The 19,360-nt window shown below is 43.9% G+C and overlaps 1 protein-coding gene across 1 annotated transcript in view; it reads left to right on the forward strand.

Annotated features, from left to right (window-relative positions):
- The window catches only part of LOC126266940 (UDP-glycosyltransferase UGT5-like), a 91,263-nt gene that overhangs the window by 58,837 nt on the left and 13,066 nt on the right, over positions 1-19,360 (forward strand). Inside the window, exons 3-4 of the mRNA XM_049971634.1 lie at positions 11,184-11,406; positions 15,516-15,735. Of these exons, the coding sequence (XP_049827591.1) occupies positions 11,184-11,406; positions 15,516-15,735 (443 nt within the window). The remainder of the gene's footprint in view (positions 1-11,183; positions 11,407-15,515; positions 15,736-19,360) is intronic.

The raw sequence follows: 19,360 nt of genomic DNA on the forward strand, positions 1-19,360 counted from the left end.
TGTGTACTCATTATTTCCTTCCCTTGGCCTGTAGATGTAGCGCTCTCGTCCTCAACTTCTTTACATCCAACAATTCACACAGTTCCTTCAATAAATCCGACATGAAGTTGGTCCCTTGGTCAATAATTGTTCTCCGGTACACCAAACTTCAAAATCCAGTTGTTTACTAACGTTTGCGAGAGCATTGGTGCTTATTGATTTGGCATAGCCACCACTTACCTCGAAAAATGGTCTATTATTGTCAGAACGAATCTATTCCCAAATGGTGTTCACCTGAAAGGTCCTAAGACATCTATCCCCAGCATAGAGAATGAACATTCCGCTTCCATAAATCGTTGTAGCTGTATCTGTTTCCGGCTCAAATCTGCTCTTTGCGCACATGGTATACAATTCTTTACAAACTGATCCACGTCTACTTTTCTACCTCTCCACCAATACCTCTCCGCCACTCTCCTATTCGTCTCTCTACACACTCCGTGGCCGGATAACACGTGATCATGTGCTTCACCCCCAACTTCCTTTGCACAGAAGACTGAAGTACACATTAAACTGCGGTTGTGTCCGGTACAATTTACAGTCGTTGTCCGCGTCCTGTAATTTTCGCCATACTGTTAAGTCATAACCTATGACTTCTACTTTTGCCACCTTCCTACTTAGTGTATCCGCATAACCGTGCTTCTTTCCAGACTAGTGCACCGCCTCGTAGTCGAATTCACTAAGCCTCAAAACCCATCTAGCGAGTCTAGTGGACGGATCATTCAACCACGACTGCTACTTCAATGCAGCATGATCTGTCACTACCCAAAATCTCCTCCCATATAAATAACATTTAAAATATGTGATTCTATAGATTACGCTAAGCATCTCCTTCTCTGTTGTTGAGTAATTCTTCTCTGCTGCATTCAACTGCCTAGACTCATAGGCTATAGGATGTTCTTTTCCTTCAATTTTCTGACTAAGAACACACTCTAACGCTAGATTCGATGCATCGCATGCTAGTACACTCCTGGAAATTGAAATAAGAACACCGTGAATTCATTGTCCCAGGAAGGGGAAACTTTATTGACACATTCCTGGGGTCAGATACATCACATGATCACACTGACAGAACCACAGGCACATAGACACAGGCAACAGAGCACGCACAATGTCGGCACTAGTACAGTGTATATCCACCTTTCGCAGCAATGCAGGCTGCTATTCTCCGATGGAGACGATCGTAGAGATGCTGGATGTAGTCCTGTGGAACGGCTTGCCATGCCATTTCCACCTGGCGCCTCAGTTGGAACATCGTTCGTGCTGGACGTGCACACCGCGTGAGACGACGCTTCATCCAGTCCCAAACATGCTCAATGGGGGACAGATCCGGAGATCTTGCTGGCCAGGGTAGTTGACTTACACCTTATAGAGCACGTTGGGTGGCACGGGATACATGCGGACGTGCATTGTCCTGTTGGAACAGCAAGTTCCCTTGCCGGTCTAGGAATGGTAGAACGATGGGTTCGATGACGGTTTGGATGTACCGTGCACTATTCAGTGTCCCCTCGACGATAACCAGAGGTGTACAGCCAGTGTAGGAGATCGCTCCCCACACCACGATGCCGGGTGTTGGCCCTGTGTGCCTCGGTCGTATGCAGTCCTGATTGTGGCGCTCACCTGCACGGCGCCAAACACGCATACGACCATCATTGGCACCAAGGCAGAAGCGACTCTCATTGCTGAAGACGACACGTCTCCATTCGTCCCTCCATTCACGCCTGTCGCGACACCACTGGAGGCGGTCTGCACGATGTTGGGGCGTGAGCGGAAGACGGCGTAACGGTGTGCGGGACCGTAGCCCAGCTTCATGGAGACGGTTGTGAATGGTCCTCGCCGATTCCCCAGGAGCAACAGTGTCCCTAATTTGCTGGGAAGTGGCGGTGCGGTCCCCTACGGCACTGCGGCACTGCCTACGGTCTTGGCATGCATCCGTGCGTCGCTGCGGTCCGGTCCCAGGTCGACGGGCACGTGCACCTTCCGCCGACCACTGGTGACAACATCGATGTACTGTGGAGACCTCACGCCCCACGTGTTGAGCAATTCGGCGGTACGTCCACCCGGCCTCCCGCATGCCCACTATACGCCCTCGCTCAAAGTCCGTCAACTGCACATACGGTTCACGTCCACGCTGTCGCTGCATGTTACCAGTGTTAAAGACTGCGATGGAGCTCCGTATGCCACGGCAAACTGGCTGACACTGACGGCGGCGGTGCACAAATGCTGCGCAGGTAGCGCCATTCGACGGCCAACACCGCGGTTCCTGGTGTGTCCGCTGTGCCGTGCGTGTGATCATTGCTTGTACAGCCCTCTCGCAGTGTCCGGAGCAAGTATGGTGGGTCTGACACACCGGTGTCAATGTGTTCTTTTTTCCATTTCCAGGAGTGTATAAACTCCTTTTCAGAATCTGGAAACACAAGAAATGGACTCGATGTTAACACTTCTTTCAGCTTGTCAAACGCTTTTTAACACTCTTCTGTCCACTCAAATTTCACACCCTTCCCTAACAATCGCGTCAACGGGTGTTCCAAATCGTCAAAACCCTTCACGAACTTTCGATAGAGTTTTCAAAGTCCGATGAATGATTGCACTTCCTTAACCGTTTTCGGTTCCCGAAAATGCCTTACAGCCTGTATTAACCTCGGATCTGTTCGCACTCCGTCCTTACCGATAATATGACCCAAATATTTTACTTCTTCTAATGCAAAATGCCACTTCAAACGAGCTGTTCTCAACCTCATAAAGACTTCCCTTAACCGGTGTCTATGTTGCTCAATACTACCTGAAAACACTGTCATCCAAATAGACCAGACACTGCCATGGTTTCAAACCACTCAAGACACTGTCTAGCAACCTCTGAAACGTTGCTGGAGCGTTTTTTAAACCGAATGGCATTCTAATGTAGTGGTAATGGCCTCCAGGTGTAGAGAAGGCAGGTTTTGGACAATCCTCTGGAGTCACCTCTAAATGATGATAACCACTTGTCAAATCCATCGTAGAAAAGTACTGGCACTGTTCTAAGTGCTCCAAAGTCTCCGATATATTTGGAATTGGGTATGCGTCCGTTACTGTCTTATTATTGACGTATTGGTAGCCACAACAGAACCTGTATTTCTTATTTGCATCTGTAGATTTTTTAAGCACAACGACAGTGCCTGCTCCCCAGCTACTATTACTATGCTCCGCAAGCTGCTAATCAATGAAATCCTCCACAATCGCCTGCAAATGCCTCGGTATCTTTTATGGTTTACGGTAAACAGGTGCTTCATTCCCTGTTGGTATCCTATGTTGAACTACTGGAGTTGGTGTTAACGCCCCTTGTGGAGAAAAGAAATCCTTAAGTTCCCACAATAATTCTTCCATATGCTCTCTTCCTCCTCCTCTCAAATGCTTCATTTTGTCACGCAATGCAGTTCTATCGGCAGTTAGTGGTTGATCGCTTCACCTACCTCTCGAACACCAGTCTTCGTCATCTGGCACATTCACATCTGATACTAAAATTCCTTTCCTCAAATTCGCGTCTACAGCGCTAAAATTATTCACGTTCACGCGAAGTAATCGCCTGTCGTTCTCCTCCTGTAAGCGAACAACACTGTTTCACAAAACAATCCAATGGACCTAAAACTTCGTTATCCTCCAATGGTTCAATAACTCATACAGTACCCACAGGTAGGTTCGACTCCACACTTACCCAAATCGACTTCCCGGTGTCTCCAGACACACACTCATGCGAATTAAGTCTTAATGCTAATGTACGTGGTTCAATTGGTTTATTACGTTGAACACCCCCTCGTGAAAACTCTGCATTGACAAGTCTCCCCTAGCGGAAATGACATTCCACTAAGTTCCACAGTTTGTTGTCCAAGGTCAATTTTGGCATGATGTTGATGCAAGAATCCTAGGATCATGTCGTAGCCCTCGCTTACCCTTGGTACTAACTCCATGCATGCATTACATCGGACTTTCTCTGTTCGAAAGTCAACTGTCACCGACGCCAAAGGCGTGACCTCCTTATCCCCCGCTCCACACAACCTATAACGTGGTGGGTCTAACTTCCTTCGTCCCATTATATTCTTAGTAGCAACTGACACTTGCACCAATGTGTCCAACAAAATCCTTTTATGTCCTATGGACCCAACCACTGAACGTTCCACCTTTGCATACGTATTCGTAGCATTGAAATTAAACGGGAGCGCCCTTAGGTGGGTCTTGGGCCCACTCTGCCGTTTAACTCTTGTCCACCTCTCGTATCTCCACCTCTCGTATCCCCACTTCTCCATCCTTCACGCTGCTAATTTCCACCCCTTCCTCTATTCTTCGGTAACTGGGTACATTGCCTCTGAATGTGTCCCGTACGACCACACTTTCAACATTTTATACCCGCTGCAAGTACTGTTTGCCTCTCGCGTACCCCAGTGTCTATTTCCTCACATTGAACTGCCAGCTGAATGGCCGATTACAAATCGTTCGGAGTCCCTTCACTCACCTTCCGTGACATATGCGCCGGCAACCCTCTCAAAAATACATAAAGTGCCCTTTGCTCGGCCTCCTGCAACAGAACACTATTCGCTTCATCGCTCTGATCCACCTCGTAAGTACACTCATTAATTTCCCTCATCCTGTCATCAGATTTCTCGACCGTCTCCCCCCCTGTCTCTTTGTCATTGTACTTAACGTCTTTCTAAAGTACCGAGCGCTATTCTGTTTCTTGTACCTTTGCAAAAGCCCTTCCTTTAACTGCTTAAACTGTCCTGCCTTCCTTAAGGCCTCAGAACACCTTACTTATGTTTTTGTCTCACCCGTTAATTTAATCTTGGCTATATGTAACAACTGCTCATCAGACCAACCATTAATCACCGCTGAAGTCTCAAAGTCCTTCACAAACGAACGCACCTCCTTAGGTGCCTTGCCAGAAACGGAGTAATCAAAGTTGCGACGGCTGGATCAATCTCTTGCACCCTAGGCAACAACGACTGATCAGATGCGGTTTCCCGCTCACTTCTAAATGTTAATTCATTCTCAACTGCGCAATGTCTGCTGTCAATTGTGCTACTTTTCCCAACAAAATCCGTACCGCTTCTGGTTCCGACGCACCTTGCGTCTTTGACTCTGCCATTGTGTTGCTTTCGTTTCCAGTTAGTCGTTTTGTTTCGGGTTTAAGTACAAGAATAACCTGATTTACTACACCTCCGTATCGTCATACTTAGTGTCATAAACCAATACAAAAGTAATCAAATGTCACGAAAAATATTACTGCCTCAAATACACTAACACTTACTCTGACAACAAAAATAGTATGTCTACGCAAAACATCTACAGTCTGTCTTTCAACACTTCATACTCAAAACACAAACAAAACGTCCAACACTCAAAAGAACAATTTTGACGGCACTCGCCCCATCTTGTGACTACTGCAGGCGGTGGGCTTGAACGTCGTACTGGACAGACGACGTCCGCAATTCTGATTCCAAATGTAGTTGGTGGGTGCCAGAAAGTGCGGTATTAACACTCGGCAGGGTATATAGGGACAATGCATTGGCGGAGCTGTCATTTGCACTCAGGTGATTCATTAAAAAAAGTTTCTGACGCGGTTATGGCAGCACGACCGGAATTAGCAGACTTTTAATGTGGAATGGTACTGGGAGGTAGTCGCATGGGACATTCCACTTCGTACAATTTCGGAGAATTCAGTATTTGGAGATCCACAGTGCAACAGTGAGCCGAGAATACTAAATTTCAGGCATTGGTTCAAATGGCTCCGAGCACTATGGGACTAAACATCTATGGTCATCAGTCCCCTAGAACTTAGAACTACTTAAACCTAACTAACCTAAGGACATCACACAACACCCAGCCATCACGAGGCAGAGAAAATCCCCGACCCCGCCGGGAATCGAACCCTAGAACTCGGGCGTGGGAAGCGAGAACGCTACCGCACGACCACGAGATGAGGGCGATTTCAGGCATTGCCTCTCACCTTGAACAGTGCAGTGGTTCATGGCCCTCTTGACGACAGAGAGAAGCGCAGTTTGAGTAGTCAGTGCTAACAGACAAGTATCATTGGGTGAAAGAATCGCAGAAACGCGTGAGGAGTGCGAAGAAGTTATTCATCAGGAGAGTGCGGCGAAATTCAGCGTAAACAGACTATGGCTGCAGACGAGCGACTCGAGTGCCTTCACTAATGGCACGACGTCCCCTGCAGCGCCTCTCCTTGTCTCGTGACCTCATAGGTTTGATCCTAGACGACGGGAAAACCAAGAACTGGTCAGATGAGTCCAGATTTCAGTTGGTAAGAGCTGATGGCAGGGTTAGTGTGGCGCAGACTACACAAAGCCATGGACCCAAGTTCTCAACAAGGCTCTGTGCGAGTTGATGGACTCCATTATGGCGTGGACTTCGTTTACACACAATGGATTGCGTCCGCTGGTTTAAATAAACCGATCGTTGACTGGAGATTGTTATTTCCAGCTATTAACGGACTTCATTTTCCCAGACAAAGAACATTTATGGATTACTATGCACCATGTCTCCCAGCCGCAGCTGTTCGTGACAAGTTGGAAGAACATTCGGAACAATTAGAGCGAGTAATCCACCCAAATTAATCCCATGGACATAATCGAGAGGCCAGTTTGTGTTCAAAACACAGCTCGGGCAACACTTTCGCAATTATGGACAGCTACAGACGCAGCATTACTCAATATTTCTGCAGGACACTTCCAACGACTTGAGTCCACAGCACGGTCAGCTGCTGCACTTGGCAGAACAAAAGGTTTCTCAAAACACTTGTCACCTCAATGTATCACAGACACGAAAAAAGTAGTGGAGTGGATAGTACTCAGTAATACGGGTGTTTGGTCACCAAAGGAAGTTCTTCTGTGGATTTCAAGAAAAATAAGACTGACAATGTTGACTGGAATACTCTCTTTCAAATTCTAAAGGTGGCAGAGGTAAAATACAGGCAGCGAAAGGCTATTTACAATTTGTACAGAAACCAGATGGCAGTTATAAGAGTCGAGGGACATGAAAGGGGAAGCAGTGGTTGGGAAGAGAGTGAGACAGGGTTGTAGTCTCTCCCCTATGTTATTCAATCTGTATATTGAGCAAGCAGAGAAGGAAACAAAAGAAAAATTCGGAGTAGGTATTAAAATCCATGGAGAAGAAATAAAAACTTTGAGGTTCGCCGATGACATTGTAATTCTGTCGGAGACAGCAAAGGACTTGGAAGAGCAGTTGAATGGAATGGACAGTGTCTTGAAAGGAGGATATAAGATGAACATCAAGAAAAGCAAACCGAGGATAATGGAATGTAGTCGAATTAAGTCGGGTAATGCTGAGGGAATTAGATTAGGAAATGAGACATTTAAAGTAGTAAAGGAGTTTTGCTATTTGGGGAGCAAAATAACTGATGATGGTCGAAGTAGAGAGGATATAAAATGTAGACTGGCAATGGCAAGGAAAGCGTTTCTGAAGAAGAGAAATTTGTTAACATCGAGTATAGATTTAAGTGTCAGGAAGTCATTTCTGAAAGTATTTGTATGGAGTGTAGCGATGTATGAAAGCGAAACATGGACGATAAATAGTTTGGACAAGAAGAGAATAGAAGCTTCCGAAATGTGGTGCTACAGAAGAATGCTGAAGATTAGATGGGTAGATCACATAACTAATGAGGAAGTGTTGAATAGGATTGGGGAGAAGAGAAGTTTGTGGCACAACTTGACCAGAAGAAGGGATCGGTTGGTAGGACGTGTTCTGAGGCATCAAGGGATCACCAATTTAGTATTGGAGGGCAGCGTGGAGGGTAAAAATCGTAGAGGGAGACCAAGATATGAATACACTAAGCAGGTTCAGAAGGATGTAGGCTGCAGTAGGTACTGGGAGATGAAGAAGCTTGCACAGGATAGAGCAGCATGGAGAGCTGCATCAAACCAGTCTCTGGACTGAAGACCACAACAAGAACAACAACAACAAGACTGGGATGATAAACTAATAGAATACAGGCAGGTGGCATAAGATGATATGCAGGAGCGACACTGATTAGTGTCGCTCCATGGAAATATGTAGAGGGTTTCATTCAGTAGTGGACATCAAACTGATTTGTGATAGTGGTCACAAAATCTTGATCGAACTCGTTTTGTTTTTACCCCTCAGAAATTTTAATTTGCTCCTCAGAAGGTAATTACTTCCAGTTTGAAACCCACTATTCTAGCAAGATTTACATGCTAAAGCATCGGAAGTCCTACATTTTTCCGCCAATCACAGTATTAACTGCTTAACATACGAAGTTCTTGTTTCAGGTCTCACTGGACAGTCGATTTCTTTGTCCCGCCGGTCGTGCTCGTGTAGTATTGTCTTTCGTATGTGCTGTGAAACTGGAGTTGGTTGTGTTGTGAAAAGTACGAGCGGAAAACCGTTCAAAAGTAGGCAGAAACATTGTGCTTAATGTCGTGGTGACCTGGTTAGGGAAAAAATGCGTCTCTAGCGATACAGTAACTACCAAACAAGTGAGTTTGTCGGAATTTGTGTCAAGTGTATTAGCTGTGAAGAAAAACAGAAAACGAGACGCTTTTGTGAAAAGTCCTGAGAGGCTGCAGCACAAACTTAACACAATAATCGTGCGCGAGTGTACACTAGTGGACGGGATTGTACTGGGCGAAGGAATATTTAGCGCTATGTCTACCTCCGTGTGAAACTTTCTATTAACATTACAGAATAATTCATTGAATGCTTTGACTGTTTCTTCTAATTAGTCCAATTGATGGAAATCGTGGTAATCTATAACTTCAAATATTCATTTAGCGCTATGTTTACCTCCGTGTGAAACTTTCTATTAATATTACAGAAAAATTCATTGAATGTTTTGACTGTTTCTTCAAATTAGTCCAATTGATGGAAATCGTAGTCCTCTATAGCTTCAAATATTTATTTAGCGCTATGTTTACCTCCGTGTGAAACTTTCTATTAACATTACAGAAAAATTCATTGAATGTTTTGACTGTTTCTTCTAATTAGTCCAATTGATGGAAATCGTAGTCCTCAATAGCTTCAAATATTGGTACTAACTCAATGACGTTAATCTGTGAGACGCTCCAGTCAGGGAAGCACATGTCCGTACGTTCTTCTTCGTCTTCGAAGAAAACCTTAATTCTTTGCAAGTGGCCCAGCAGAGACCTATAGAACTAGCACATGAATTGCCTTAACCAGGGACTACGTCTAGTTCTCAGCAACCTCCCTGATACAGCTTGTAATTTGTTCGCAATGCCTCACAATAATGCAAATTGCCCTATGCTGTAGCACTAACACGTAGTCAATCACTGCTGACGAGGTTGAAGCTGACATAGCCCATATACACGTCAGTTCGCCACTCCTCGCGCAAACTAAGGCGAATACTTGTACATCATAGTAGGGACGTTCATGACTTCGGAACAATGGACATAGAGACAATCATTTGGCAGTCCGGCCTCTAGCAGATGGCATCGGACCGAGACACGGGAACAAATCCCTTAAGTGCTGTAGCGACTTGTCGGCACTGTGGAGAAGTCTTACAGTCATCCGTACAATGCAGAGTACTCATGCCGTGGCCACATGCAGTTTAAGCTCACCCCATTGTTAGACTGTCATCCGTCCATTGCTTCCCCAGAGTTGTCACTGTTTTGAGAGCTGGCTCTGCGAGGATCAAAATTTCACGTCGTGACACGTTATCTGAAAATCAGTCGTGTGCTATGAACATATTAATAAAACATATTGAGCGTTATTCCAGTTTATTGCATTGTAAGTAACGTAAAAATGGATAATATTTTCCACCTAGGACTCAATCTCACGACCCTCTAATTACAGTTTTTTTACTGTTTGCGCTCCGCCACTCGCCACTTGGGAACGAGACTAACAAAATAGCTCAAATCTCGCCTGAGACACGCCATAAGTGCTACATTTCCTTATATGCTAGGGTAGCTGGTGCTCTCAGTTCTGCCACTTTCAATTCTGACAAAGTCCTGCATATACCATCACTACAGAATAGGCGATGACAGGTAGACACGGTCCCTTTGTGAAACGTGCACTTCTTCTATTACACATTCCAGCAACCACGCCTGTGTCGCTAAATTCAGGGAACGGTGGAGTGCATTGACAACTGCTCTGCAGCGTTAATCAGTCTTAAAGTGCTTCTCACATCTCATAGCCTCAGTCTTCAGCTTCATAATGACCTGCCTGTCGTTGCTTTGATGGTCATTGCTATGATATTTCGGCATTAAGTGCGCTGCTATGCGAAATAAGAATAGTTAGCAGTGAAAATTAGGAGTCACTGAGTTTTCGGTAGGTTCATGTTACGTCATACATTGTTGGGAACTAAATACAGCTAACGTCGAATTTTTCTTTAAACTTGAAATGCTTGAAATGAGCTGCATATTTTAATATTGAAAAAATGGATTATATGCAAAGCACCCACTTTAGCTCATGCTCACAATGACAGTGAAATATTCATAACTTCACTCCTATTTCAAAAGTGGCTGAACATAGAAATGAGTTTTTAGTAAAAAAAACACACAAAGTGGACGGTATTGTGCCATACAGTTAACATGCGGCACTTCTTATATGCTGCAGTGTGAATATCTACAGATCTTTTCAGTGAAATAATGTAATTTAGTTGTAATAAGGTGGTGAAAGTCTGTGTGTGGGTTTCAAATAAAATGAGTGAATAAGATGATTTATTTTTATACAGAGCACGAGTTTTTCATAAGCTGTTTGCCTGACTTATTCTACATTGTTTAATAATACTATTTCGAGGTTACGTCAGTTAAAACCGCATGAGATGTTTTGGTTAAAGTAGCTAATTCTAACATGCCAGCAGGGTTATTGAGGAAAACTTCATAGTCGTGCATTACACTGTATGAAAACTTGAAATTGTTGTGGACGAGTTGTTACTCCACAAATGACCAACAAATTGCTCTGGGTATAAAGTGGATGAGAAGTGTGTGGATTACACACATATGTGAGGTAATGAGAGCTGTTAAATATTGTTCAGTCCTCAGTACAGTGGTATTTGAAACAGAATATTTGCGATTGAGAACACTTTAGCAATAACAATCTCGAATTGTATTTTTTCAGAAGCTTTCGCCACTAAAATTTCTCATAGAATGTTTGTTTATTCGCAGGACATCCAGGATTTCATGAACGGAGCAGAACATGGAGTAATTCTATTCACATTCGGTTCGACAATATCAGCAACGGATTTGCCAGCAGAGAAACGGAAGGCCATACTGGAAGCGTTTGCAGAACTACCTCAACGCGTACTATGGAAGTGGGAGGACGATGAATTGCCAGAAAAGCCACCCAATATGATGGTGCGCAAGTGGCTGCCCCAATATGACATACTAAGTAAGCAAATAGTGCAGTCACCTTTCTTACATTGGCGAGATATTTTTAAATTCGTGAACTCAACAATCGAGTCCATACGACTTACCACAATCTACAGTACATGAAATGGATAAGACATGGTCCTTAAAGTTCGCCATCTAGCACAAAGGTTTCTCCCTCGCTCGAAGCTGCACTTGCTGATTGGTTTGTATTCCTAGACAGAATTCGTTGATAGAGCCCTTGTATAATCAGAAACTGCCTTATTATGCTTCTAGCACTAGACATTAAACAACTACTGCGGCGCTACTGGACGCGGTATTATTCGAACCTAACGTTGGAATGGATGGACAAAATGCTAGGGACAAGAAATCTGTTAACTTACAGGGATTCAGAATATGGGTTTGTAACATGGGTGGTTCCGCTTTCGCTCTGAACTTGACTGTAGCCACAAGTAGTAGCACACCTCTTACACCTTACAGCTATCAACATGCGACGTATCACAGCGGGTGAAAGTAAATAGCATACAGGAAATTCCTTAAACACGCGTGATACCTTGTAAATAGCCCGTAAGAATAAGACTGTAAGTCAGTCAGTCAGTCAGTCAGTCACTGAATGCCTGAGCGTGCGCCACGAGTGCACCCACTAAAATTCTGCGCCCTTAAGTGTCTTGGCTACGCTAAAGGCTTCAGATTCCTTGGACAGACAAAGTTTTAGGATTGGGAAGGGGTTAGAGAGGAAACAGTTGCCATGCGATGCCCCCCCCCCCCCCCCCATTTACGACTGTAGATTCAAATTAAGTTGAGTATACTCAAATATTCACTGTACGTTAAGGTATAACAAACAATGATTTTATATTTTGAGTTTTATTACTGGTAGGGTGAGGATGCCTAATTCCATGACATCCACAATACCGTGATACTTAGCTCCCTGTGAAGGTGAAGGGCATCGTGAGTTAAACTTTCTGAAGCGCTCAGCAGATAGTGCAAGTCGTCTACTTTTCAATTCTACAGGGTGTTCAAAGCTTTTGGGTCCACAACCGATTATACTGAGATAGGGCACCGATGGTCGGAAATGCATGTTTGTGTTATGGATATACAAAGCAACTGCATAACAACTTATCTCATAGTAATTGTTAAAGCGATGACCACTAGTCTGAATGCATGTATTGCAACGGTGCATTCAGTTGTTCCACAAACTCGCATAGAGTTCGGGTATCTGTTGTACACTGGAACAGGCAGTGGGTCATAAACAGCGCACATCCCTGACCACCAGACAGTCGTACTGTACATAGCTTCGCGCATAACACGTATTTCACGTCATGACAGCACGCATCGCATCGGCGCATCAACCTGTGCCGCACGCACACCACTACCCCGTTGCATCAGACAGCTTGTGACGTGTACATGGTGATGTGTGTTACTGTGTACAGTGAATGACGCGTAATCAAAGGTGGAATGTTACTCGTCACGAAAGTTGGCAAACTTACGGGATGTAGTGCCTGAAAAGCAGCAGAGAAAGCTTTCCAAGCAGGTGTCATCCTAACTGGAAGAAGTTCATCTCTATGGATACCAACTTACAGGACATGGAGTGTTCCGCGCAACAGAGCCGACCAACCTACACACTTACCTTCATTACGATACTAACGATTCCTGATTCTAGCCAAGCTCTTTCCTCAAAATTAGATACAGTACCTATGTAATTGTAATACCCACCCACCTGATCTTCAGCTCTTCTGTGCAACCACATTTGAGAATTCTCGTGCTAATCTTCTGGAAATCCTGGAAATCAAACATCTGACACACAGTTCAAATAACGTAGGAGAATACAACGACGTCTACAACCCCCAATATTCAAACGGGAGAACACACTACCATTTTCAAGGAAAACCTGCAGCAACGCGTACGTCGGTTAGAGAATTCAGTTTGAATGACTGATATCCTAGTAAGTTTTGATGTGGCCTTTCTCGTGTGTATCTGATTAGTTACCGTTGACTGAGGTTAAATGCTAATCTAAAGAACCCATTTCGACATGTTGACTTCCACGTTGTTTCAGTGACATTGCGAGCAGACAGATGGAGTTGAAATGGGAAGAAGGTTCTCACATGCTATTGCCAATTTGTTCATGGAAATTTCGAAGAACGTGTATTGCAGTCGACGCCTTTGAAACGTGCATGGGTTTTTCCGATAGGTAGACGATTTTTTTTTCATTGTTTGACCTTATGGCAGGGTGAATTTGAACGACTACTAAGAACACGTTAATTCAATCCACCCGAATATTCCTTTCACGATGAATGTGGAAAAGGATGACTGTCTTCTCTTCCTTGACGTGTTGGTCAGCAGGAACCTGGATGGTGTAGCACACTGGACTCTCATTCGGGAGGACGACGGTTCAATCCCGCGTCCGGCCATCCTGATTAGGTTTTCCGTGATTTCCATAAATCGTTGCATGCAAATGCCGGGATGGTTCCTTTGAAAGGGCACGGCCGATTTCCTTCCCCATTCTTCCCGATGACCTCGCTGTCTGGTCTCCTGCCCCAAACAACCCAACGTGGATGGTACTTAGGGACATCTTGTTACGGGAAGCCTACACAAACTGATTGACATCTGCACGCTGACAGGTGTCACCATTCAGTTCAACATAAGGGGGGGGGGGGGGGGAGAGTATTCTTCGTATCTTGGTTCACAGGGCCCATGGTATCTCGTACCCTAAGAGTCTGTCAGCTGAGTTACCACATATCGGTATCATCTTTGGTCAGAATGAAGTGTGTTTTTTCGACCACTATCTAAGATCAGGGACCTTTCAATTTCCGTAAGTGTGTGTGTGTGTGTGTGTGTGTGTGTGTGTGTGTGTGTGTGTGTGTGTGTCTGTGTGTCGCATTTCTTGCAGTTGTGGCAAGTCATATATTGGTATATCAGGATTATGGAGAACCGGTGTGCTGAGCATAAGCAGCACACAAGCTTAAAATAGCCGACTAAATCCGCCATTGCAGAACGTTGTCTTGACACAAGTCGTCCTGTGAAAACAACACGGAAATTCTGGCATGCACTTCTAGCTATTGGGACAGTGTTGTTAAGGAAGCTGTTAAAATGAAATTAGCAAGCAACGCAATAAATAGAGATGGTGATTTTTGTCTGAGTTCTGAATGGACTCATGCTCTCTCACTTGTCAGAGGAACAGAGTTCATGCTACTTCGCCCGTTGATTGTTAATTTCACTATCGATTATTTTTTACGTCGGTCTTCGGTTTGTGATATGCGCTAGAGTTTGCAGTAGACTATCTTTCCAGAGTTTCTGGAAAAACCGAGGTTTTACATTCGCTTGCACAGCGCTTACTTGTTACAGTTTTGCCTTGAAAATGACAGGGTGTGCTCCCGTCGAAATAACGGCTGTTGTCGATGGCTTCACCCGGCTGCATTCCCCTATCTGAACATTGTACACGCATTGAAAAATTGCGGTCTCACATCTGGTTCAAATGGCTCTGAGCACTATGAGACTTAACAGTTGAGGTCATCAGTCCCCTAGAACTTAGAACTACTTAAACCTAACTAACCTAACATATCCATCCCCGAGGCAGGATTCGAACCTGCGCGGTTCCCGACTAAAGCGCCTAGAACCGTTTGGCCACTCCGGCCGGCTCTCACAACTGGCACACAGTTCTAATTTAATACAGTTAAATGTTAAATGACCAAATACTGCTAAGTAATTTCTCTTCTAAACGTCCTTAAAGCCTCAAATTTCAACTTTTCCCATACAAAAGTTATATGTTCATTAGTATGTTTTTCAGCACAATCCCAAAGGCTAAATGAGATTTTACTTCGTTTAAATTTTCCATTAAAAATTTGTAAACGAACTGGTAACTGTCACAAATGAGAAAGTTACCCATTCCACATTTAAAGAATTGCCTTGGCTATGATGCATGGATCACCTAACCAATAGGTAGCTCATTGCTTCCAGCTGTACCATTTCCTTTAATGGTTACCCTACTCAAACACACAAACTTTAAGAATGTTCTGCATTAATCTCATATTGTGAACTGGTGTATAGTCACGACACTGTTTCTTCCATAGTTATGTAAGGAGAAAAAACATCGGATGTTTCACCCTTTAAAGTACATGTCGTATTTTTTCACAGGTCATCCCAAAATGCGACTGTACATTTCTCACGGTGGTCTGATGGGAACTATAGAAGCCATTTACAATGGACTACCTATGATAGGCATTCCGTTGTGGGGCGATCAGCCTTCTAACGTAATGATGTGTGTGAGAAGGGGCGTCGCACGTCTGCTCCGCTTTCACGAAATATCGAAACAGTCCTTGTTGCAGAACATAAGAGAGGTGATCAACGACCCAGGGTGAGTAAAAGTTAATATGTTTGTGTTTTTCTTTGTGTAGCAGTATTTTGCTTAATACTGAAATGAAAAAAAGTAAGGAAAATAATTTGATACATCTTTCACGATGTTGTGTAGGTTTACTTTTAGCGAGATGTTTCAAATTAACTTTCGACGTTGTAGATTGTTAGCAAAGTCACAGACGTCCCGTAGAAGTAACTTGTGATGTTGACAGCTATTCTTAATGACAGGGTGTAATTAACTGAATCAGATAAAACAAGAGAGAAACTTGTTTTTATTTTATGGTGTTCAAGTAATGCAGAATTAATAGTAAGATTGATTCCCTGTAAAACTGATGGTTCCTGGTGATTTACGTAGTAAAAAACGTGTTTGATCATGCCATGTATCATTTATTTTTGGGCTAAACTACATTTTGACGTACCAATAATTCATTAACGAACGTCCTTAGAAAAATCATACTTTCGTCTGAATTAAGACTTTTGGAAAATATTTTTTAAACCCGTTCAACTTGAACATGTTTTCACTGCCCCTTTTTGATCATCTTTGTCATAAGTAGAGCCCGGATTATATGCATCATAAAAGCCTTAAAATATGCATGCAAATATGCATGAACAGTGCTTGAAAATGCATGAAACGTGTCTAAATGTGCAAGATCAAAAATAAAAAACTTGGTAGTTACTGCGTGCGTTATATTTCGAAGTCGAACCTGTGCATATCAGTTACGAGGAAGATCGCCGGCCACATGAAAAATCGGTACATTTAGAAGGCTGCAAACATTTTACGAATACTTTCCGGTAGAGGTTAGGAAGGGGCCTTTCTGGAATTATTTTTTAAAACTTTGTAAAATGGGAATGCATACCGTGTTTCAAGAATTGTTCCTCCTCTGCTATTATTGTCGGTAAAAAGCGGATGCGATGCGAGAGTGTGTCAGCGAAACAATCCATATGTGCAGAGTCCAATTTTGCAATGTATCGCACGCAAAGGGGCACGCTCAATAACTCCGTAATATTTTATTCAAACAACATACATTCATGAATTTTTTAACATCATTAACTTTTAATAGTACTGGACCAAAACATTATATACAATTTTTACATTTTTCTACTGTTGTAAACATAAACGACGAAGTTCCTTTTGAAATGTTCGGTCGTAAGATTGTCTTCGATCACTCAAAACGCTTTTATAAGCATAAAAGGACCATTCTACATCAACTGAGGTAACTGGGCAGTATTTGAATTTGGGTGCTATGTTGGCACTTACTATTTCTGGTAAAAGTTCACCCATCCCATTAACAAAACTATCAGTTTGGCACAAGGGTTTCAAAGCCTGGGTTATTGTTTAAAATCAAATTTTTCTTTACGTTTTCTTGGAAATACCTCCAACAATGAGTAGTTCATTAGGATAACTTTATTCGTTAACTGAATAGTTTCATTCAACGCCAAACCTTGAGATTCAACCTTTTCACTACTTACAGGTATATGGGAAAAATAAGTGCTAATCACAGTAATGTCTTTAATACCGGAATCATTAAAAGCTTGCTTGCACTGCAAACTGCCAAAGCCTATGCACTATCGAAGTCGTTTACTACGCCTCTAATGACCTCGAAATGTTCGTTGTAAAACAACACACCTTCGGCCCACATACTCAGAGTTGACACTGGTTCGGGAGGTAAAGGAACATTGGGCAGCTTTTCCTTGTAGGTCTAGATGCGAGCAGGAGCCTTCAGAAGCACTTTTTGTGGATGAAATCAGTTCATTCACAGACGTGGAACGTACTTCATCGAGGCGATGTACTCCATGGGCAAAGCACGTCACATGAACCTAACTGAGATAAAGTACTCAGATTTTCCTGCTTTCACCATATTGGGAGTAGCATCTGAAATAAACACCTTCTCATCTGCAGAAGATACTGGAAATATTTTTCTTCTACCTTCAGTCATAAATCTGGTGATCGTAGAATGATTACGTTCTTTGCAGGCCGCAAAATAGGAAGGAGGCACTTCTTTTAAAGCACCAACAATTAAATTTGCATTGTAACTACCACAGTGTCTGTAGTTACGTCATCTGAAATCCAGATAATGCTGTCCTTGAGTTCATTGCGTGTTTCTTCCAGAGCATTAATGTAAATTGCCGGTGTGCAATTTTCACGCAATGTTGATTCAACTGGTACATTTTGATTTAAGCAATATTTGCGCAGGAAGCCTTTGAGGATAGTGTACATAAGTTTGTGAAGAGGAATATTGCTTGCAATGAATGTTCAACATAGATCCATGTTCAATCAAATTTTTTGGTTAACTTAGAACAAGAGTTTTGGGCATATGTCTTCCCACAGTATGGCGGACCCTTCATATGGTGACCGTGACACCATGAAGGAAGCCCCTGTGTTCCGGCACCTGTGTCTGTCAATTGTGCTGACCGCCACTTCCCTTGCTCCCCACATTGCCCGGCTTACAAGAGAGAAAAGATGATCTAGGAATAAGTCCCTTGATCGCCTGTCTTAACCTGAGGCCCGCCAAAAGTGAGAGAGACTCCATCCAGTGTCACTATCTTCAACTTTTGCCTCTGTTGGTTCATTTCCTCCTCTGCCCTCGTCCTTATCCCAGCCCCATTCCCATCTCCCTCACCTGCAGTTCCCACAACCTCTCATTAGGGAGCTCCCCCCTCCCCAGCCGAATAGTGCCCCTTCTTCATCTGCTGGTGATTGGGCTCCCTCCAGGGACCCCTTTCCCCGGCTTCTTCTGGCCAGAAGACTCTTACCACCACTCGCCCACGAGGCACACCATCTGTGTGCCCAAAGGTCGCTGACCCTCTTTCGGTTCCAGATCTTGCTGAAGCCTGTAGTCCCCCTGTGCCCTTCCACCTCATGATGATGATGATGAAGAAGAAGAAGAAATCTCAACACAAGATGCTCCCAGTGGCCCTGGAGGTGCCTTCTGACATCTTATTTATGGATGTCCCTTCATCCTTGTCAGTGACGACTAGTGACCAAGTAACCTGACCACCTCTTTGGCTTCATGTCTACCTTGGACTTTAGCCACACGATCATCCAGTGGAATTGCAACGAATACTATAGTCACCCACCAGAAATGCAACGTCTTGTCTCCTCCTATTCTACATTCTGTCTTGTTCTTCAAGAAACGCATTTCCATGATGGCCACTCTCCAGCCTTTCGTGGTTATCGGTCATTCTGTAGGAACCGTGCTGGTTCCAGGTTAGCATCTGGTGGGGTCTGGACTTCGATTTACTCCGATGTCATTAGTGACTGGACACCCCTATGTACCAGCTTCGAAGTGACATTAATTAGAGTGCACACGACTCTGGCAATCACAATTTGCAAAGCCTACCTTCCTCCAGGTAGGCCACTTCCTTACGTTGCACTGTCTACCTTAATCCAGCAACTCCTGCCCCATTTCTCCTCCTTGGGGACTTCAGTGCCCACAATCCACTGTGGGAGTGTATTACTTCAATGGGTAGTGGTATCATACTTGATGAACTTATCATGGACCTAGATTTTTCTCCCCTCAATGGTGGTTTCCCTACGCACTTGAGTGCTACTTATGGCACCTTCTCTGCTATCGATCTCACGATCTCCTCCCCTGCCCTTGTGACTTCCCTGGTCATCCCATAGT

This window comes from Schistocerca gregaria, chromosome 4, assembly GCF_023897955.1.
Source record: "Schistocerca gregaria isolate iqSchGreg1 chromosome 4, iqSchGreg1.2, whole genome shotgun sequence".
Taxonomy (NCBI): domain Eukaryota; kingdom Metazoa; phylum Arthropoda; class Insecta; order Orthoptera; family Acrididae; genus Schistocerca; species Schistocerca gregaria.